Raw genomic sequence first — 22,879 nt, 5'->3', positions numbered from 1 at the left:
GAGTGGGGACCTGGAATGATCTGGAGCCAACCCAGCCAGGGCCTCAAACCATTGCAGTGGCCTTGTCCAGTGTTCCATAGGGACTTCACACCCACGCTGGCCCACCCATGAGGCAAGGGGAGGCAACCACCGCAGGTGGCAGGATCCACAGGAGCAGCAGATCTGGCCTCCAAGCAATGCATCACCACTGCTGCTGTGGCAGCAACAGCTGCAATGCGCTTGCTGGAGGTCAAATAGAGGTGCTGCTGGTCTCTTCCCACTGTTGTTCCCAACATAGATTTTTATTCCCCACCCCACTCCCTGTTCCCGCTGTAGATCATCACTCACTCCTTCTTCCCTGGTGGGGAGAGGGCATCATTTTGTGGTTTGCCTCAGGTGTCCAAGTGTCTTGGGCCAGTTCAAATTTCTGTGGCCCAAATTTGCATCTCCATCTCCCCCCAAATCACTCTCTCTCTCATCACTTGCACAGGCATTTTTACTATTGAAGTTGTTTTAATAAATGGTGGCTTTGCTACATAGATTTTTTTTTGGGGGGGACACACTTTTGCTGTGGCAGAGTAATTTGTTCTGCATTAAGTCACTAGACAAGGCAGTATGGAAATATTTTAAACACATAAAACAGACCTCACTCTTTTAAAAAGTCCATGTACACACACACAAACACACATATTTTTAGAGGGTAAAGGAAGCAGCAAATCAGGAGCAACTGTTCCTAAGCGACCATAAAGGTCAAAGGGGGAAACATTCCATTCATTCCATTTGACAGTTGGCCAGAGGAAAGGCTGCTGGTGGTATTGTTCAGTGGTCTCTGAAAGGACGGGATGTTTCTAAGCTCTCTGTTGTTTTTGTTTTTCTCAAGCAGATCTTCCATTGTTTATACCTGCCACAGCTGAATCTCCCATCTGCACATTTGGACAAGATGTCTTCAAGCATCACATTTGTTAGATGAATTCTTACGTAAATACAGGTATGTCCTGTCCTGGACACCTCTTCAACAAAAGATTACAGCTCACAATTGTTATAATAATAATAATTCAGTCCATAGGAGCCACCTCCTAGGCACTGAGGTCCCTTCAGCCCCCCAAAGTTCATGGGCATTGCCATTCATATGGTGTGGGTGTGCCATGTCATGTGATTGATTATGGGGGGTGGGGCTTACCTGCCCCCCCCCAATATTTTATTCAGGTTGGCACCCCTGATTCAGTCCCTATACTTAAAAACTGGACATTTTAAAGGACATTTCAGATTACAAGTCAATGCTCAGTCAATGTTCAAGCTGGAAAGTGTGCAAAGGAGGGTGACTAAGGTGATAAAAGGGTCTGGAAGCCAAGCCTGATGAGAAGCAGTTGAGGGAGTTGGGTAGGTTTAGCCTGGAGAAGAGGATATGAAAGCCATCTTCAAATATCTGAAGGGCTGTCACATGGAAGATGGAGCAAACTCATTTTCTGCTGCTCCAGAGGGTGGGATCTGAACTAATAGATTCAGATTACAATAAAGGAGATTCCAACTAAACAGTCTGATTATAAGAGCTGTCCGACAGTGGAACAGACTCCCATGGAAGGTGGTGGACTCTCCTTCCTTGCAGGTTTTCAACCAGAGGTTGGATGGCCACCTGTCATGAATGCCTTAGCTGAGATTCCTGAATTGAAGGGGGTTGGACTAGATGACCCTTGGAGTCTCTTCCAACTCGACAAAATGATGGTAAATGATGCTCAGTGCAAGCACTAGTGATGGGCAACTCACTTTCCCTTCAGTCTAGGTTGGAGTAGCTCAGAAATCCCCCTCGTCCCAAAAGAAGTTTGGTGTATTTTTGAGTCCAGTCTTCTTTTGGAAGTACATCTTAGGAAAGCTACATTACTCAGGTGCCTTTTTGTGCTATCAGTGCAGTATGATGAATGAAAGATGAATCAGCTGACAATTCTTCCTGGGCGCAGATTTGAATCCAAGCCAGAATTTAGGAACACATGATAGGACTTGATCCCATATAAGTGTGCATATTAATATTATTTAACACTCCTAAAGCACCTTATTTTTTCTATGCACTCTACATATATTAAAAGACAAAGAAAAAGGAATGCAGAGGGAAGAATGCAACCCTGTGCATGCTTTCCTGGGAGTTAGTCCCATTGAATTGAGTGGGACTTACTTCTGAGAAAACAGGCTTGACTTTAGGCCTGAAATCCTACACCCACTACCCCAAGGGTATGTACAACTGACCTCCATGGTAAACACTGAGGAAACATGCGTAATTTTGCTTTAAGATTGCACTTATTTGACAGTGAAGATCCAAGTATGTGTTATGTTAGCTATGAATCTGTGTCCTAAAGTGCAAGGTTGTTGTTTTTGTTTCCACAAATTGTCAGCAGGAATAGTGGTGCTGATCCAGATTGGGACCCTGATGTGGAGGATGGGTTTTTAAAGTTTTTTTTTTTTTTAAGGTTTATGTGTACTGTGTTCCCAAAATGGATCATGGGCAAGGGGGACACACTTGGAATTTGCATTTGGGGAATAGGTACTTTCATATCTCATCATTTCTGAATGTTTTTCCCAATCTACTTCAGCATATCTAAACAAAGGAACCTGAAATGGAGCCTAAAGAGGACAAAAAACCCAATGGGCAGCCCTCAGAGGAGAAGAAGGCTAATGGGCAGCCAGCAGAGGACAAGGCATCCAGTGCCAATTCTGCAGAGAAGCAGCAAGTGGATGGACAAGCGACCGAGGACAAACAAGCTGATGGAAATGCAGTAAGACAACCTCCTTATATTCCATGCATATTCCTTCCTTTAAATCAAAGTTATCCAAGATACTATTTTATAACATGTCAGCACACTTTCAGAAAACTACTTCTAAACTGCCAGGTGATTCTAGCACAAAGCTCTCTAGATGTTTGATATGAATTGCATTTCACTCCCTCGTGGAAGCCTTTCCTAAATTTCAGATCTGTGCATTCTTGCTCTCTGCTTACTGGGCCAGTTTGAACGGACCTCTCTGCCAAGACAGCCTGCCTGTCACCTGGGCACATGGATCGTATCTCCAAGCTCACAACTGGAGAGCCCTGTGCGGATGTAATGGCAGGAATGCAATGTGGCTCTGAGATGGCTTCATCACTGCAAGCATTTCTTTGGACTAAACAGAACCATCTCCCCTCTCCTACTCCCTCCCATGCACTGTTTTGGGAGTTCTCTTGACCCCCAGAGCAGGCCTGGGGAAGACACATGGGGCACATGGGAAGGGGGCAGGAGAGTTGCACCAGCAGCAGTCCTTGTGCCGGCTTCCACTAGCAGAACAATGTGCCCCAGTAGGTTGTATCCGGCAAAGTGTTACTCAGAGTAGACCCATTGAAATCAATGTACCTGAATAATTTTTATTTAGTTTACATTGAGCCCAAAGGAGCCTACAGTGGCAATTTTGAAATTAGTCATGTTCATTGATTTCAAGGGGTCTGCTCGGAGTACGACTGACTTTGGAGACATCCCAATATTTCTGAAGGATTTGCCCACATAACATTCAGTCAGCCTCCCCCCTCAACACACCACTAATGCCCTGCAGATATTTTGAGTACAACCCCCATTTATTTATTTTAACTATTAAATTCATATACTGCCCATCCAAAGATCACAGGGCAGATTACAACATAAAACAAAAATTAAAAACTGTTGTTGTTGGCATCCGTCTGTCTGCATTTTCAGAGCTAAAGTCAAACCAATGGAGAGTTACAGTGCCTGCTGTGGCTACAGAGGAGGAGACAGGTTTTGTTGCAGCTGGGGAAGAGGAAGGCTGCACCTTGGCACTTCTTCTTCTCTCTGCACTCCTCCCAGCGCTCATTCCTCCTCTAGTCCCTGCTGTGGATACACAGCCTGACCAATTGTCTCCAGGCACTGCGATTAAATCATAACAAAAAAGCAATTCCCCTCCCTGCAAACACATCTTAAAGGCTGTAGATGGTTTAATCAGCCATCAGCTCCAGCTGTTGTCCCAAAACATCTGGAGGGCACCAAGATGAGGAAGGCTCGTCCTAACAATGCAATTTGTTTCCAAATTGTGTGTCATGAGCTTTGGATTTACATGCATTTGGTGCTGCATGCACAAAACCTTTCCATTGGTTTTCATCCACTGATCTGACCGCTTCTGGTCAGGGCAGTGACCTTCTTGCCCCATTGCCTTCTTGAGGTGGCTCAGAAGTGACAGTCCTCACTCAGCCCTGAAAACTGGGAAGATGCCCAGGACAATGCTCAAAAAAGCCTTCTGTGTGCAAGGGAGTCCAGCTTTAAACTGCAGTCCTATGCTCTCACTTGTCCATCAAACCTGACGGGAATTACTTCTGAGTAGTCATGGGTACGATTGCATTGTAAGGCTGCAGTCCTTTCTCAATGGGGCTTGCTTCTGATTAAACACATCTATAATTGCATTGCAAAAGAAGAGGGAGGAGTGATGTGTATTGCTGATTTGTAGTTTTGACCACTGCTGCTTTCAAGGAAACCTTTATTTTGTATCATGGATATTTTTAGTTTTATTATTCTGAAGTGTATATATTTCCACTCTGGAACCTTCAGGTAAAGGGCAGATCATTAATCAACCCTTTTCAGGCTTACTCAGTCATAAGCCTTGCTTAACTTCACAAGGCGTACTCCTAAGTAACTGCGGGAGGGGGGGTGTTCGTTTGTTTTTTAACTGTTTTATCTATTTATTTATTTTCAGTGGTCAGCTTCCTTGGATATCTCGCTGAGATATCCAACAAAATATTGGATATATCAATATATCCAATATAGAGAACAAATGTTTAATACATTTTAAAATATGAATGTTTGCTTGGAATTGCATCTCATGGAGCTCAATGGAGTTGACTCTCATCTCGAATTTTGTTTTAATTTGCTTATTTATTATGTTTGTATCTGACCCTTTCTCCAAGGAGCTCCAGGTGGCCTACATGGTACCCCCTTCCCAATTTTAAATTCACAACCACAGGGCTGTGAGGTAGATTAAGCTAAGAGGCAGAGAGTGACCCAAGCTCTCCGAGCAAGTATCACAGCCGAGTGGGGATTGGAATTCGGTTTTATCCACCCCTTGTTATCCGTGCAATTCTATATCTGACCTATGTGGGGTGGTGAGAGTGTCAGGTGAGGACCTGGGAGAAACCCGCCCCCCCCCTAGCTATGGGTGACCTTGGGCTGCTTCTCAGCCTAGCCTACCTCACAGGGTTGTTTTGGGGATTAAATGAGGAGCTCCACCTGGAGCTCCATGGAGAAGAAAGGGGCAAGATAAATGCATTAAAATAAACCAACCAGCAATTTTTTTGGCCTGGCTTTCCAGATCCTTATGGTAGTGTAGCCTTTTTAGCCTCGGGTGAGAAGAGCTTTGCGCCCGGGACGGGGAAATGGGAGTCAACAGACACTCAAGGAATAGTTTAAGAGAAAAAGCTTTATTTCTACCATCCGGGCTGGTAGAAGGAGCAAGTGTGATAGATTCACAAAGCAAGCATGAGTTCACAACCATTTGCACAGAGCATATATTCCCCTTCAGTTCCCTCCCCTTTCTCCTCCTCCTCCGGAGTCCTGACCCATGTTGAGTTTCCTGAGCATGAACAGAAAGCTCCTGTCTTGGGGACTTCCGGGTTGGTGCCTCCGGTAATGGCGGAATTCCTCTGATCGGGAGGAATTTGCCCCGTGGGAATTTGGGTCTGGCCGTCACGGCGAAGGCGGAGACCCGCAAAAAATCACAGACGGGAGAAGCCTGTGAGCGTGGGATTCGACAGGCACCTTTTGCGCCTCCCCTACTCGCGGGGAAACCCGGTTTTGGGGGTCCGGAGCGACGTGGGGTGAGCGGTGCGGTGCTTCGAATTGTCTGCTTCTTCCACGGAGCGAAGCCGCATAGCTGTTGCCGGAAAGCGCTGACTTTTTCCTGTGGACAATTTGATTTTAAAGTAATTAGCCGTGAGTAGAGCTGAAGCGGGAGAATTAGATTTCTAAAAGTTTGATTTGGTATCGTAATGGGGAGGTTCAATACAGGAAGTCCGCCTTCCCCTTTTGTAAATAGACTGAAGCATTGAGGCTGCAAGCTGAAGCCTTGGAAAGCCTATTGTAAAGGACTAAATTTCCATCGGTAAAGAACATTAAACCCCCCCTTGGAGGCAGGAGAAGAGGGGGGGAAGTAGTGAACTGAATATGCCTGCGGGAGAGAGCGAAAAGAGTTAAAATACCGCCGCTCAGACCCTGGAAACGGGCTGCTAGCAGGACTGACGTTCTTTGGAAGGCTCACTGACAGCGATTAGAACGTTCGTTGACAGCTAGCTAATAAGAATCATAGAATCATAGAGTTGGAAGAGACCACAAGGGCCATCGAGTTCAACCCCCTGCCAAGCAGGAAACAGAGAAATACATTGTTTCTACTGTCTTCGTCTGCTTTTAAAAAGGAGTAGAAGTAACTGAAAATTGAAACTAACTTCATTGTTTGAGCTGTGTTTAAAAGAGGACATTATTGACTAATATAAACAGAAACTGTTTCCCCCTAGAGGAAGCTTTTGAAACTGTTACAAGAGCTGGGCTGGGGAATTTCCAGCTGCAAGATAAAAAGCTGTGAGACTCTGGGACTGACCTTGAATCGGTTAAGTGTTACGGCAAATGGAAAGGAAAAAACGGACTAGTCAATTCCTGAAAAAAACATTAAGGTCTGGGAGGACTTGGCAGCAATCTAGGAGAGCCTCAATATCAGGGCCCCCTGCTTCTTCCGCTATTGCTTTTGTAACAGTATATTCAAAATCAAGAGGAATGTCGACAGAAGAGGCCTTAGCGGTTGCATTAAGTAAGATAAGTGATTCACTGGAACAGCTTAACAAGAAAATAGATGTGACAAATGCGAAAGTGGACGCTGCAACTATTAAAATTGACTTAAATACAGAAAGTATAAATAAGCTGGGACAAAAGGTGAATATCAATACAGAAACAATCCAGAAATTGATACAGGAATCTACTTTGATATGGCAGACTGCGGAGGAAGCTAGGGAGAAAGCCGTTGCTGCTGAATGTAAAGTAACACAATTGGTGTGAGAGAGAGTCCCAGCCTTACAGAGGCAACTTGATGACCATAAGTCGACGCTTGCTATGATTGAATTTAAAGAAAAACAGACGAATTGGAGGATCAGAGCCCTACCTGAATTGGAGAAGGAAAGTTTGATGGACTTCTTCACACAGGAATTTGCTGATTTTTGGGACTTGGATCTGGGTCAAGAAGAGTTTAAAACTGTGAGGGCCTTCAGATTTGGAAGAGGAGGGAAAAAAGAGAAGAACAGAATAAGAGACTGTTGGCACTACTAGAAGAACCTAGAAGTACAACAGCCAAGAGTGGAAATTTTTAAAGACGTCCCGAAATACCTTTTGGATATTAGGTCTAACTACGGAGATTTGGTTGCCCTGCTGAGAAGGAATAAAATCATCTTTAGGTGGGAGTTTCCCCAAGGTCTATTCTTCAGCTTTAAAGGAAGGAAAATAAAAATAAGATAAGTAGAAGACAAAGTAAAGTTTTTGTATAAATACGAAGAAGATCTGCAGAAGGGACTTGGAAAAGAGCTAAGAGCATCGGACAGAAGATCACCAGGTTGATGGGCTATATGGAATTGGCGGAAATGACTGGCAGAATCCGAGACCAGGGAGAAGAGTCGGTGGAAGAAGATTGGAAAAAAGTTTAAAGACTATTTATAGAAATGTTGTAAAATTAATGAATGTTAGAAAAATGTTGGAATGAAGTTATATGGCTTTAGTAGAAATGTTATAAGGAATTAGGTATAAATAGATTATTAGAGTATTAAAGGAAAAATAAGGTTAGAAGGACTTCCGGGTTGGCGCCTCCGATCGGGAGGAATTTACTCCGTGAAAAACAGGGTCTGACTGCCACGGCGAAGGCGGAGACCCATTGAAATCACAAGCGGGAGAAGCTTGTGAACCTGGGATTCGGCTGGCACCTTTTGCGCCTCCCCTACTCGCGGGGAAACCCTGTTTCGGGGATCCGGAGCGACGTGGGGTGAGTGGCGCGGTGCTTTGAATTGACTGCTTCTTTCACGGAGTGAAGCCGCATTGCTGTTGCTGGAGAGCGCTGACTTTTTCCTGTGGACAATTGGATTTTAAACAACTACCCGTGAGTAGAACGGAAAATTGGATCTTTAAGTACCTTAATTTGGCGCCGAAGCGGGAAGGTCATAAACAGGAAGTCCGCCTTCCGCTTTTGTAAATAGACTGAAGCAAAGACATTACAAGCTAAAGTCTTTGAAAGCGTTTGACAAAGGATTAAATCTCCACCGGTTAAAAATACAAAACCCCCCTTGGAAGCAGGTGAAGAGGGGGGGAATTTTGAACTTAGTAAGCCTGCAGGAGTGAGGGGAAAATCAAATTACCACAGCTCTGAACCTGGGAACGGGCTGCCAGATGACGCTTGGGGAAAGTTTATTGACAGAATGGATTTGACAGCTAGCTAAAATAAGAGTAAGATACTGTTTCCATTGTCCTCTTCTGCATTTCAAATGGAGGAAAAAGTAACTGAAAATCGAAACTATGTTTATTGCTTGAGTTGTGCTTGAAAGAACTGATACAAGTGGAGACTGTTTCCCTCTAGAGGGAGCCTTTGAAATTGTTATAGGAGTGTAACTGGGAGGTCTCCAGCTGCAAGATAAGGATTCTAAGAACCAGAGATTGAACTTGAACCATTCAAAATGTTGATAGGAGAAGTTATTGTGGCTGCATTATGTAAGATAAACTATTTGCTGGAAGAGCTTCATAAAAAGACAGATGACATGACTTTTAAAATTGATAATTTGGAACAGAAAGTGACTAATTTGAGACAAAAAGCGAGCACCAACACAGAAATAATTCAGGACCTGGCACAGGAACCTACTTTGGCAGAACAAATGATGGAGGAAAAGGAGAAAGTCATTGTTTTTGAACCTAAAATAACACAAGCGGGATCCTTAGTTCTACAGAAGCAAATTGAGGACTATAAATTGAGGCCTTTTATGATTGACTCTAGAAAAAGCCAGATTTTGAGGATTGGATCCCGGCTTGGACTGAAGAAGGAAAGTTGGAAAGATCCCTCTATCCAGGGATTAATTGATTTTTGGGACATGGACTTGGATTTGGAGGAGATTGAAGTTTTGGGGGCCTTTGGATTTGGAGGAATCTTGAAATATGTCCTGTACAGACCCTAGCTTCAACTATGGAAATTTGGCTGAACTGTCCAGAAGGAATAAAAGTAATGTTAGGATGGAGTTCTCTCGAGATTTGCTCTCTAGCATTAAAGAATATGAAGAAGATCTGCAGAAGGGACCTGGAAAAGAGTTAAGAGCCTCGGACATAAGATCTCCAGGTTGATGGACTTTATGGAATTGACGGAAAGGACTGGCAGAATCCGAAACCAGGGAGAGGAGTTGATGGAAGAAGATTGGAAAATTTAAAGTTTATATATAGAAATATCGCAAAATTAATGAGTGATAGAAAAATGGTGGATTGATATTTTATGGATTTAGCAGAAATGTTATAAGGAGTTAAGCATATATAAGTATTTTAGTTTTAATGTTAAAAGAAGGTTAAAAAAAATATGTTATTTATAATATGATAGAGAATAGAGAAAGATGGAAAGGATTTGCTGAAATAACTAGTAGAAGTGGAATACAAAAAGGGAGGTGAGAGGAGGTCGAGGAAACAAGGGAATGAAAGAAAGAGTATCGAAAGGGGGGATGTATTTTTTTTAAAAAAATAGTTTTTCTTTTGTTTTATTTAGGGTTAGGGTTAGGGAGTGGGTTTGGTTTAGTTTAGTTTAATGGGTTTAGTTTAATGGGTTTAGGTTGTGTTTTGTATTGTTTATATATTGTATTGTCTTGTCTTTTTTTCTTTTTTCTTTTGTTTTTTCTCTTCTGTCTTTTTTCCTTTTAAAAGTAATAAATATTATTATTTTTTTAAAAGAAAAATAAGGTTAGAATATGTTAATATAATTATAGGACAGAAAATAGAGGAAGATGGAAAGGAATTGCTGAAACAATTAATAGAAGTGGAATACAAAAAGGGAGGTGTGAGGAGGTCGTTGAAACAAGTGAATGAAAGATAAGATACTGAAATTGTATGTGTGTTAAACTGTTTCTGTTTTGTTTTGTTTAGTTTATTGCGTTAGTGTTGTGTAATCTTTTTATATTGTATTGTATTGTCTTTTTTTTCTTTTTTCTTTCCTTTTTTGTAGTGTTTAAAAGTAATATTTTTATTTTTTTTAAAAAAAAAAGAAAGCTCCTGTCTTGGGACTCTTTTGGACTCTTGGCGCCCTTCCCAGGAAAAGGGGATGAGAAGCCTTGCGTTCAGCGTGTCCAAGATATGTTTCTTTTCTCTTGCTCTATTGGCACAGGTCCTGGAAAGAAAAGCTGCAAGTTGAATGTACTTTTTGGCAAGGTCAGCTAGCCTGAGAAGCAAAAAGGCATTGTTCTATTCAGCTACCTTTGTTACAGCAGAGCGAAATGCTTCTAACTACTGAGAAAGTAATTTTGGAAAAAATATTGAGGCTTGAGGCCTGATTTGGGGGGGGGGGTGACTTCGTGCCTAGGTGGGGCACCTGTCCTCACCTCCTTCAGTAGGGGGGTGGGGTGGGGTGACAGCTTTAGCAAGCGAGTGGGACGATTACATCTTCTGATGTAATTATGATACCAGGTGATTGACACCTGCCAGAGGTTGCAGGTCAACCACGTGAGCCTAGGTCCTAGCTTGCAAGCCGCTATGCCTTGGGCCATAACAGGAGACTAATACATTTAATAAATAAATGGTAAGAAATAAGCAGAGCAGCCTCCTGCCCGGAGCCCCGGGGGACCAGCCGGGCGCGCCCCGCCGGGGCAGGTTCCCTCTCCAGCCAGTCCGAGAGGAATCCTGGCTTGGTGGGATCGGAAGGGACCCCGCGGGGGGAGGCCGAAAGGGAAGGACGAATCGCAAGGCAGCTGTGCAAAACAGGAACTCGTTAGAGCAGCGCTGCCGCCGTCCTCCTGGGCGGAGACTGTGCACTGGGGCGCCCAGAAGCAACGAGAAAGCGGCAGAATCCGGGAGGCGCTCGGCCGCCGGCTGCCATATAAGGCAAGAGGCGGGGCCTCATGCTCCGCCCTCCTCGCGCACGGCGCCGGCCCGATTGCGGCGGCCGTCGCTTAGCAACTCCGCGCGGCCGAGGCGCCCTTTCCGTCCTCGTCTCCCCTCTGAATGGGCGCGGAAAGGAGGGGGCGGAGCCTCCGCCCTCCCGGCACTCGCCGATTGGTCCCGCTAGGTTTGTCGAGGCTTTAGTCGTGACGTCGCGGCGGCGTCGTTCCAGAAAGTTCGCGGAGGCGGCGCCGCCTATAAAAGGCTCTCGGTCGAGGCGCCGCTCGCCGGGTCGGAGCGCGCGAGGGAGACGCGAGGGAAGCGCCGGCGAGGCTGAGGTGCGGGCGCGGGATGAAAGGGCGGGCCGAGGAAGGACTCGCCGCCGCCGCCGCCAACGCCTTCAGAGCGGCAGGCGCAGCCCTGGGGCTGGGGGTGGGCTGGATGATCCCTGGGGGGCCCTGGCGCCGGGGCGCGCTGCCGCGAAGGGGCTCGGCGGGGCCTCTCGCCCTGCCGCCTCAGGCGTCGCTCTGGGCTGGAAACGGAGAGGGGGAATGGAAACGGGTTAAGCAAGGCATTTGTTTGCGTTGCGGACGCCAATAGGCGCAAACCCTGTTTTTCGTGGTGAAGAGTATTCTAAAAATATAGATGAATGAAGAAACAAGAATTGCATCAAGTAGAACTTGTTATTGGTACAATACGATAATTTCTAATACGCATTTTGGAAATGTTGGGGGAACACGGTGTTTCTGTTGTGTTTTTGAGTGTCCAGAGGGTTTTCTGTAAGTTGCCTTGTAGTAGTTAAGGCAAACACTGTGAGGTAGGTGGGTCCACGCTGTTAACCTCCTGTGGCGGCACTGGGGTTAAAAGAGGACACCTGGCGCCCTCTTGGCATTGCCTTGCATTTACATCAGAGATATATATATATATATGGCAACCCAGCGAGGTAGGTCAGTACTAATGTGACAAATGGGGACTGATAAAAGAACGAACTGGTGGCTATAGGGATAGTCAAACTGGAGACCTTCAGTTTTTATCTCCCATCTCTAGGAGATGGAGAACAACCCTGGCCCATTCCTAATGTTCAAGAGTGCTTCATTTTTGTTACCATGTCATAATTTATTTTAGCTTACGGCCTTGCAGTTCTCTGTGCAAGCTAGGCCAGCATTGTCGTCCCCATTTGCGGGTTGAGTGAAGTGGCTGAAGCCAAGTGTCTCATCTAAGGCCTTCTAGAAAACTCCAGGCTGAGACCTGAGACATGATCTGAAGAAGCTGCCTTGCAGCAAGTCAGCCCATGGGTCCATCTAGGGCAGCACATTGACTGGCAGTTTTCCATAACACCAGCTGGAGATGCCCAGGGTTGGAGAATTAAGGACTCTGCAGGCAAAAACAAGTGCTCTGTCATTGAGCTAAAGGCCTCAGTGTCTTAGATACTAGAATACTCTTTTAAAAAGGAGAGCAGCAAACTGATTTTGTCATTTTTAGGTAGTTTCTGTGTCTAGCGGTGTGGGCCTTCTGTTGGATTTTTTCTGCTCTAAGTTGATGGGAATTTGTTTTTCCATAGTTATTTAACCTATAAACAAAACTTTAAAAATCTGTGCTGTGTTGCTATTATGTTCTCTTATCAATGTTTGAAAAAAAAAATCCAGTTCCCTCAAGTAGATGAAATGAAATAATGCATTAGATGAAGATGCCGAAATATTTTTAATGTGACTGAAAACAGCATGCAAAATGCATAGTCGCATATCAACAGCTAATAACCCTGTCAGTGGACTTCCCCTTCTCTGTTCCCCCACCATCCTCAAACCTGCTGCAGAGGTTCTCCCCCCATCCTAAGCAGAGTTTGGGGGAGGGAGGAGTTTGGCTGCAGGGAGGAGGAGTGGAAGGGTGAATCCTGTTGTACCAGAGGATATCTGTTCTGATAACTGAAGAAAGTAAGGACTGTCTGGGACAATTTTTGTGCTTGTTTAATGTGTTCATTCAATTGCGTTCATTTTGGATTAATTTGTTAAAGTATACATTTACATAATACGGTAGTTCTGAAGAAAGCATGTTTTGTGTTTAGACAATGAAATGTATGTAGAAAATAATGAAGCATTTACTTTGTGTGTAAGGAAAAGAGCATACCTCTTCTAAAATGGTTCTTGCCATTTGTATTTTTACAAGTTCTTCTGTCTTAAACCCCAGCTTAAAAAGGGAACATTTGATTAATTGGCAGTATCCAGTTCTGGTTTTTACCATATACAAAGCTTTCTTAGTGCCTTCCAACATATTTGATGACAACCTGCATTCCAGGATGGGAAATTCTTTAGCAAAATGAGGGAAATTTGATGAAGAAAAACCTGAGTGCTGTCTTCATTCCTTCTGTTTCTTTCATCCTCTCAGGCTGCTGCCATGGTGAAGGAAACGGGCTACTATGATACGCTAGGGGTGAAGCCAAGTGCCACCTCGGATGAGATCAAGCGGGCCTACCGCAAGTTAGCCCTGAAGTTCCATCCGGACAAGAATCCCAGTGAGGGCGAGCGGGTATGGACTTCGGTTGGAGAGGGTGAAGTGGGGGTCTTAGGGAGGCAACTGCAGGTGGGCCAGTTGAGACACCAGCTAGGAGGCACATGTTTTATTTTTTAGTTCATGAAAGCAAGTGGCTGGACTTTTGCAGAAGGAAGTAAACCACTGTGCTTAGTTATTGTAGTGGGAATGACCAACATTTGACACTTAGTAGTCCTAAAACGAAGACAGGAGTGCCTGACGTCCATGGGGTCACAAAGAGTCGGGCACAACTAAACGACTTAAACAACAGTCCTAAAACAGGTACTCTATGCACAGGAGTACAGTGGGTGTCCATACAGAGTATCCACACACACACTGTATTCCGGAGATCCTTGCAATATAGATTACATTTTATCCATCAAAATGATTGGCATTTTGCTAGTAATTTCTTGGGTTCCATTTGAACCCAGGGATGGGAAGTCTTGCAGGCAATTTAGCATTTTCCTCAGTGAGTAATGCTGTATATCTGTTTTATTTTCCGTGGCATACTGTGAACATTTCTTATGCTGATTGATATATTATATTATATTGATATAATTTCCTTTACAGCATTTCTTTTGGCCTGGCTTTTTCTTATATTAACCACTGCAGGGGGGGAAATACTCTAAAATAGGTGGACGACTGCTTTTGCTGGGTATATATTTACTGAATAGTCTCTTGATGGATGTTCAGGAGTTTTCTTAATCACTTGTATGAAACTTAACTATTGTTGTCTGCTAGCCAGCTATTTAGAGGGTCTCTTTCTCTTCTTAGTTTAAACTCATATCCCAGGCTTATGAAGTTCTGTCAGACCCAAAGAAAAGAGACCTCTATGACCAGGGTGGGGAGCAAGCTATTAAAGAAGGAGGCCTAAGTGGCGGCAATTTCTCTTCACCCATGGACATCTTTGACATGTTCTTTGGTGGTGGAGGCAGAATGAATAGAGAAAGAAGAGGTATGCATGTGTGTTTTAAATACTGCATCAGTTAAATTCTAGTGTGTGAGACCAAAATGTAGAATGCTACTGTAGTATTGTGTCCAAAGCGTAAAATACTTACACTGGTACCTTGGTTCTCGAATGTAATCTGTTCCGGAAGTCTGTTCAACTTCCGAAACATTCGAAAACCAAGGCTTTGCTTCTGATTGGCGTGGGTGCCCTGAAATCAATAGCTGACAGCCACATCTGATGTTCGGCTTCCAAAAAAGAGTTCAAAAACCAGAACGCTTACTTCCGGGCTTTCGGCGCTTGGGAGCTGAAATGGTAGAGTACCTAGGCGTTGGAGAACCAAGGTTGCACTGTAGCTACCAATGGGAACTGCAACTGAAGGTTTCATTCATGAGGCAGCTCTCTTGGCCTTACTGTAAGGCAAAGCTACTTTTATTAATGATTGACTTTTGTTGGCCCTGTTGCACCTGTTTTTTTCCATTCTGGGAATATGGCAACAATATCTTACTTAGCATTACTGCAGAAATGGCAGTGTGGTTTATCTGAAGCACTGTAACTTGAGGTTATCTTTGGAAATGCTTAGATTCAGGTGATAGACCTCAGAACCAAATAATTTGGGGGGTGGGGTTGAACAAAAAAAATGCAAAATTCAAACCAGGATAGTTTAATCAGTTCTTTGGTTTCATATCCAGGAAACATACTAATTTTGAGAGTTTCCCCTTGGGGGTTTTTTTTGGGGGGGAGGGTTTGTTCTGCACTTAGAATAGTGTTTAGAATTTGAGGGCTATAACTATTAATACAATGCATTTGAAAACTGGTTGGTTTAGGGATACATATTTCAGCACTGCCCAGTAGTGTCTAAACAAGGAAGTGGATAGAGGTAAGTTGTCCGGAGGACCAACTTTATTCTGGTCAATAGCCTCTGCTCAACCTTCCCAAGTACAATTTTTTAAATTATATCTTGCCATGGTTGCTGGCAGCCCTGGCTGTTTTTTCAAGAAAATTGCCTTTGAGAGGGAGGAGCTGCCATGGCCGCCTGCTTTGCCTAGGATGCATATATGATAAAGCCAGATGAGGGGGATTTCATCTTGGTTTTGTCCATGTGTGGCATTAAGGTAAAGGTAAAGGTACCCCTGCCCGTACGGGCCAGTCTTGACAGACTCTGGGGTTGTGCGCCCATCTCACTTAAGAGGCCAGGGGCCAGCGCTGTCCGGAGACACTTCCGGGTCACGTGGCCAGCGTGACATCGCTGCTCTGGCCAGAGCCAGAGCCAGAGCCGCACACGGAAACGCCGTTTACCTTCCCGCTGGTAAGCGGTCCCTATTTATCTACTTGCACCCGGAGGTGCTTTCGAACTGCTAGGTTGGCAGGCGCTGGGACCGAGCAGCGGGAGCGCACCCCGCCGCAGGGATTCGAACCGCCGACCTTTCGATCGGCAAGCCCTAGGCGCTGAGGCTTTAACCCACAGCGCCACCTGTGTGGCATTACAGATAAGTTAAAAAGAAAAAAAAAATAGCTATATAGGAAGCTAACTTTTCAAAATTCTGAAAAGCTAAGCCGTATTGCAGAAACAGAGCTGTTGTGTTCCAGAAGCAGTTTCCTCTTAGTAAAAGGTACATGTTCCATTCTGGAGGATTGTTAGGCTTGCAGGGAGGTAGGATAAAAAGCTTAAAATGAATATTGGAAATGGGGATCTTGTGTTAAGCATCTGACCTTCATTTTCATTAAGGAAAGAACGTTGTCCATCAGTTGAGTATATCCCTTGAAGACTTGTACAATGGAGCCACAAGAAAGCTGGCGCTTCAGAAGAATGTAATTTGTGATAAGTGCAAAGGTAATGACTCAGTGAACTTGAATATAGAAGTTGGGCTGTGCCCAAAAAGTGCTCTAAAGGCCACTCCTGTAACCTCAAGTGAAAATGCTGAACATTATATGCAGGGAAATTTGAAGGCACCAGCTGCCTTGAATACATTAAAGTCAGACACAGAATCATTTTGTGGGTGTGATTACTCAGGAAGTACTTGCGGTGCTCACCAAACCATTCTTAAATCTAAAATCAAGAATGTGCCATTACGTTCTTTCAAATTCACAAACCTTTATTGACGTTTATACAAGATTCCAGTATGGTTCAGTACAATAAAATCACTCATCAGAAACCTGCATCTAACACTTGAGTTAACATTGTACAGTGGTACCTCGGGTTAAGTACCAAATTTTTCGCTCTATAGGACACATTTTTTCCCCTCCAAAAATGAAGGGGAAATGTGTGTGCGTCCTATGGAGCGAATGCAGGGGGGAGGCAGGCAGAAAAAGCCCCCAAAAGCCGCACACAAGCTCCGTGCGGCTCTTGCGGGCTTTTCCTCAGGAGGGACAAGGGACTGACGCGGCCAGTCACTCCCTTCTCCCTCCTTGTAGAAAAGCCCACAAGAGCCGTGCGCTCCTTAAAGGGTACGCAGCTCCTGTGGGCTTTTGCGGGAGGTGGGGTATTGCCATAGCCGCGTGCCACCTCACCAGCCGGGAGAGCGTACGCGGGGCTAAAGAAGCCATAGCCCTGGGCTTCCCCGGCAGCTCCGAGAAGCTCGCGGAGCAACGGGAAGGCTGCGCGCCTTTCCGCTGCTCCCCAATCTGCACTTCGGGGCTGGCGATGGGCTTCCCCCCGCCAGTCCCAAAGAGCAGGTCGAAAGCAACCTGAAGCCTGGAGAGCGAGAGGGGTCGGTGCTCTCCGACCCCTCTCGCTCTCCAGGCTTCTAAGGTAGCCGCCTGAAGGCGGCTGAATGCACCCTGAACGACACCTTGTTTTAGAGGGGGAAAACGGGGGGGGGGGGGAATTCTCCTGCTCTCTGCGCAGCGCCTCCTGCCGCTCCGCTGAAGGGGCGCTGGGCAGAGAGGGGGAGATTTTTTTTTCTTGTTCTCCCCCCTCTAAAACAAGGTGCGTCCTATGGTCGGGTGTGTCCTATAGAGCGAAAAATATGGTACTTAATTTGTTCCGGGGGTCTGTTCTTAACCCGAAACTGTTCTTAACATGAAGCACCACTTTAGCTAATGGGGCCTCCTGCTACCGCCTGCGCCACCAGAGCACAATTTCTGTTCTCATCCTGAAGCAAAGTTCTTAACCTGAGGTACTATTTCTGGGTTAGTGGAGTCTGTAACCTGAAGCGTATGTAACCCAAGGTACCACTGTATAAGCATTCATGAGTCCTCATTGCATGGTGCAGAAACCTGGCTACTATCTCCATCTTATCCCCATCCTGAGTAAACATAAAGAAGGCTACATTAAATCCATGTGAATACCACTCCCTACTAACAACCAACCGATTATGCGCAGCGGATTCTATTTGTCTGTGCACAGAGGCATAGTCTTTCTACAAGTGGTATTTTCTAGAATTTCCCTTTTCTTGACCTTAAAGGAGCATTTGACTCTATCTCTAGAAATCACTTTTGGGACAAACTTCTGAGGATGGGAATGGAGAAAAATATACTTTACCTAATTAAGAAGCTTGTATTCTTCTACAAGCTGCCAAGTTAAATTCACTACCCAAGGGAACTTAAGATCCAAAATCTCAATCCACAAAGGGGTGAAACGGGAAACTTTCTGTTTCAGATGTATTTGCCTCTGAAACAGGCAAACGGCTAATTTTCTTAACAGCAAACATTCTTTTTAATGACAAAACAAGAATGATTGCTAGAAAAAAAAAATGAGTCCATAGTAAAAGTGGCCATGATCCTCTTTAAAAAGGTGTTCATCTCTGGTCAATGATACAGGTCAGTTGTGGATTGATAAGTGTATATCACATAAATTGTGAACTGATGGGATTCCAACTGATCTCCACTTCTCAAGGCTATTGTCAAATATTTGGCAGTCTTATGAAAAGTCATGAGAAGTGAACAGATTGTTCTGTTCAAAGAGTGCACTGGAAACTGTTGAGCAGCCTAGCAATGTTTGCGGACTTAATCAAATAGTTTCCTTGCTGTGGTCCAAACTGTACATAAATATGCTTAGACTTGTTCATTATTTTGAATAATTATGCCAGACCCAGGGAGACGCAGAGCTCAGAGGGAGTAATGTTTGGCACTGAATTCGTAGATAAGATGTAGTCAAAGCCCTGTTTGCTTGGTACGAGAGCTATACACAGATGTTGAGATTGGTAACGAGAGCTTGGTGAGTTGCTGTCTGCCATCAGGGAACTTTAGTAGGAGTTACTGTGTGTGTGCTTATGTATTTCCTTCCAAGGCCTCGGTGGAAAGAAAGGTGCTGTGGAAAAGTGTCCTACATGCAAAGGAAGAGGAGTGCAGGTGCTTGTTCAGCAGATCGCACCTGGAATGGTGCAGCAAATCCAGACTGTTTGTCCAGACTGTAAAGGCCAAGGGGAACGAATAAATCCCAAAGACAGATGCACCACCTGCAATGGCAACAAGGTGGTTAGAGAGAAAAAAATAATAGAAATACACATTGACAAAGGTAAGGATTTCATCACACCCAACCTTCCCAGGCAGCTAGCTACCCAAATTGGCAGCTCACGAGGGAATATCTCTTTGCTCATACCCAAAGCCTGGCCCTCCTGCACATGCCCATTGCTTCCTTTTTCAAGCGCGACATTCATGGCAAGGCTTCACTGCCACAAGGCACTAAGGTATCCTAGTGATCTTTGGGGACTGGAATTTCATTGCTCAAGTAACTACATAGTGATGAAAGGAAGGCAGACACATTGGCATGCAATAATTTTTATCTTGCTGTTTGCCCCGTAGGGAACCCACAGCAGATTAAAATAAGTCATAAACAGTATCAAATATTAGATACAGGTAGGTAGCTGTGTTGGTCTGCCGTAGTTTAAACAAAGAAAAAAAAATCCTTCCAGTAGCACCTTAGAGAACAACTAAGTTTGTCATTGGTATGAACTTTCGTGTATCTGAAGATAGCTGAAGAAGTGTGCATGAACACAAAAGCTCATACCAATGACAAACTTAGTTGGTCTCTAAGGTGCCTACTGGAAGGATTTTTTAAATTTTGTTTCAAATATTAGAGATACTTTCAAAATTGTCAGTTTTGGAATTTTGATCCTATACAGTATGTTTCAGTTGTTTCAGAAGGCAGTAGTAGAGTAGCATGGCACTAAGCGATGGATGGATTTCCCCTGTTCCTCCACATTTTGAAGCTTTGCTGTGCTTTGTTGCTTAAGTTACAACTTAACTAGGATAATTAATCCCAGTGTATATAGTTGGCTGCATTTTAGAGTTAATTTGCAGCACACCCTCTTCCTCACACACATTTATAAACACACTGCAGAGTAAGCAGTCTTCATGCAATCATACTTAACATTGCATTGTGATTGTGCTAGGATTGTAGTGGTTTTTATCAATACGTATGATTTGTTATAAGGGAAAAGAAGCAAAAGGACAAGGCTGTTGAAACCCTTGGTCAGAAACTTAAAAAGAATCATTCCTAATGCATCAGTTTTACTTTGGAAATAAGGCCACATAATTTGGAACTTTTGGAAGTATTCCTAACTTGCCATAGGCTAGAAGTTACAGGATATCCATTAATCAGGTTGCTGGCACTGTTTTGACAAATCTTCCGAATGTGATTTCTTTTATGTGTGTGTATGTGTTGCTTCATAGGTATGAAAGATGGTCAGAAAATAGTATTTCACGGAGAAGGTGACCAGGAACCTGATTTGGAGCCTGGAGATGTCATCATTGTGCTAGATCAGAAAGACCACCCAGTGTTTCAGAGAAGAGGCAACGACTTAATTATGAAAATGAAAATTCAGCTCACGGAAGCCTTGTGTGGCTTCAAAAAGACAATTGATACCTTGGATGACAGAGTCCTTGTAATAACTTCCAAAGCAGGTAGGTGTTGCATCTACCTTGTTAAAGAAAAAAATGCTTAGCAAATGCTATTTAATTAGCAGCTTGCATGTTTCCATTAAGATACTGATTTTAATGAGTTTCTGCTGCAAACCAGTTTAGATCATCCACTGGAGCTGATGATTGGAGACAGAGGATGGACAAAAAGACATGCTGGTTTCCATGAGATGTGATGCCCACAAACTTAGATGGCTTTAAAAGGGATTGTCTCTCAGAACCCATTGCAGGGAACAACAGTGGGAAAAGGCTATAGCTCCTCATGTTCTGCTTTTGTTTTTTTGTGGTTTTTTAAAATAATTTTTATTAAGTTTACATTTTACCATGATCACAATCCATTAAATAATCTCATCACCAAAAACATTTCTCAAACTGAGCTTCGACTCCCCCCCCCCCATCCCACTCTCTGGCTTTCATAAATATTCACTTACATCTTTGCATTTCTATAACCGCCTATTTACCTTCTTTCTATCTTAATAAAACTTACCTTATTTATTGTAAACCAGCTCCAAATATTAGCATTACAAAATATTTTAACTCAAACCTACAAACATTTTCAGATGTTTACAGTGTTCTTTCATATATTGTATAAATATACTCCATTTTCTGCTTTTGAGCTTTCCAAATATCTGATTGGCTGTGTGGAAGTAGAATGCTGAACCACATTGAGCTTTTTAGCCCAAAGGGCCAGATTGTCTCCCCTACCCACCCATCTTGAGCAAAGTTGGACAGGAGAGCAGAGTCAATCACCTGTCAGGTACCTGATGTCACAATGACATCTTGCCCGTTTTTTTGTTTTGTCCAGATTGTCAGAAGCCCTTTTCAAAACGTTATTCTCTACAGAGCTTTGAAAGGCTCAAAGCCTGCAACACACTTTGAGCTGAGACAGAACCTACCTAATTAGGCCAGTGGGCCTCAGGTTCCTCACCACCAAGATAGAGACCCTTGTCTGATCCAGTAGGGTTTCATGTATCAATTTGCTGTTGAGGGGTTTCGGAAAGCTAACGAACTTAACTGTGTGTAATCGCTATTCAAACAGGTGAAGTGATAAAGCATGGAGATGTCAAATGCATCATAAATGAGGGAATGCCAATTTACAAGTCACCATTGGAAAAAGGTTCCCTAATAATTCAGTTCTTGGTAAGTAAGTTAGTTGCTTTTAAACAGTTGTTTGAATCTATCTGCCTACAAGCTGGATGAAGTGCATTTCCAACTGAATGGGCAGTTGTAAAGTCAGCAACATGGGCTGTGCCCTGTAGGTGCCACACAAGCAGCAAAGCGTTCTTGAAACACACTGAACTGCAAGCTCATGAGGCACCTCAACTGTCCCTTACTGCTTCCTGCTTCAGGGTTTGTGCACATGAAGCAGTAGATTTGTAAAAATGGGAGGGATGTGCCAAAATGTGTTGTTCCGAGGTGAGGTAGGGAGGTGCACAAAGGAATTCCCTCTCCAGCCATGTTATCTAAAAACTACTCATTGTTCAGTGTCAAATGAGCATCACCCTGTTTTCTTGTTTTAATGGCATCTGGGATCCTTTCAATAGCTTTTTAGCAAAGTTTTCACCTAGCTCTGCCACTTAATCTGCTCTTATTTTGGGATTGCTGGCTTGTTTTATATTGTAAGCTATCTTGAGAAAGCCAAGCTGTGTGTCATCTTGGTAGAAAGCAGCTGAGGGACAAAACGAGGGAGAGAGTGCTGGATTTTGTCTGACCCCTCCACACACCAGATTGCGTACCCTGCCATCTATGCAAGACAGTGGCGATAATTCCTGATGGTAGTTAACAAAATCAGCCTTAAGGTATTTGCTTGTGTTCAAGGAGCTGCTGTTCCAAATGCAGGATGTGAGCATAGCTCCACACTAGTTACATTAATGCTGCCTTTTTATTATAGGTTGCATTCCCAGAGCATCAGTGGCTTTCCAAGGAACAGCTACCCTTGTTAGAAGCTCTGCTTCCTCCAAGAGAAGAAGTAATGATTTCAGAAGACATGGATCAAGTTGATCTTGTTGAATTTGATCCAAGAGAGCGAGCTTTCCGTAATCATGGGGAAGCCTATGAGGAGGATGACGAAGGTCCTAGAACTGGTGTGCAGTGTCAGACATCTTGAACTGGAGGTGTAACTGGACTGCTAGTGACAGATTCAAAACTTGGCTTTTGAAGCCACTTGTCATGTTCAGCACAGAGATGCTGAGTATCATTTTTGTAACTATATATTTAAGCGTTCATGAAAAAAAAAAACCCACACCAAAAAAATCCCTCTGTAGCAAGACTTGAGTATACTGCAACTTGGTTGAATAAGCACTTCCAGTTTCTCTAAAAATCCCTAATGTAGAAATAATTTTCAGAACACTATTTACATAAAACAGCTATAGTTTCAGCTTAATGGGCTGTTCTCTAAACCTGTTTGCTGTAAAACCGAATTATTGCTTCAAATAAAACAGGACCATTCTGTGTGGTGTGA

General features: G+C 43.9%; 1 protein-coding gene across 2 annotated transcripts; it reads left to right on the top strand.

Moving 5' to 3' along the window:
- Positions 1-764: 764 nt before the first annotated feature.
- DNAJA4 (DnaJ heat shock protein family (Hsp40) member A4) lies at positions 765-22,867 on the top strand. 2 transcript variants are annotated; one of them, XM_079953394.1, is made up of 9 exons: positions 765-967; positions 2,562-2,744; positions 13,467-13,607; positions 14,385-14,565; positions 16,286-16,390; positions 18,788-19,015; positions 20,173-20,403; positions 21,458-21,558; positions 22,310-22,867. In XM_079953394.1, the coding sequence occupies exons 2-9, from the start codon at positions 2,586-2,588 to the stop codon at positions 22,523-22,525; spliced, it is 1,362 nt and encodes a 453-aa protein (XP_079809520.1). In that variant the 5' UTR covers positions 765-967; positions 2,562-2,585; the 3' UTR covers positions 22,526-22,867. The 2 variants fall into 2 exon arrangements, with proteins under 2 accessions (XP_079809520.1, XP_079809521.1); XM_079953395.1 differs by lacking the exons at positions 765-967; positions 2,562-2,744 and adding an exon at positions 11,271-11,422.
- The last annotated feature ends 12 nt before the right edge of the window (positions 22,868-22,879 follow it).

The sequence above is a fragment of the Podarcis cretensis genome (assembly GCF_951804945.1).
Source record: "Podarcis cretensis genome assembly, chromosome: 14".
Classification (NCBI taxonomy): Eukaryota; Metazoa; Chordata; class Lepidosauria; order Squamata; family Lacertidae; genus Podarcis; species Podarcis cretensis.
This window is presented reverse-complemented; position numbering and strand designations above follow the sequence as displayed.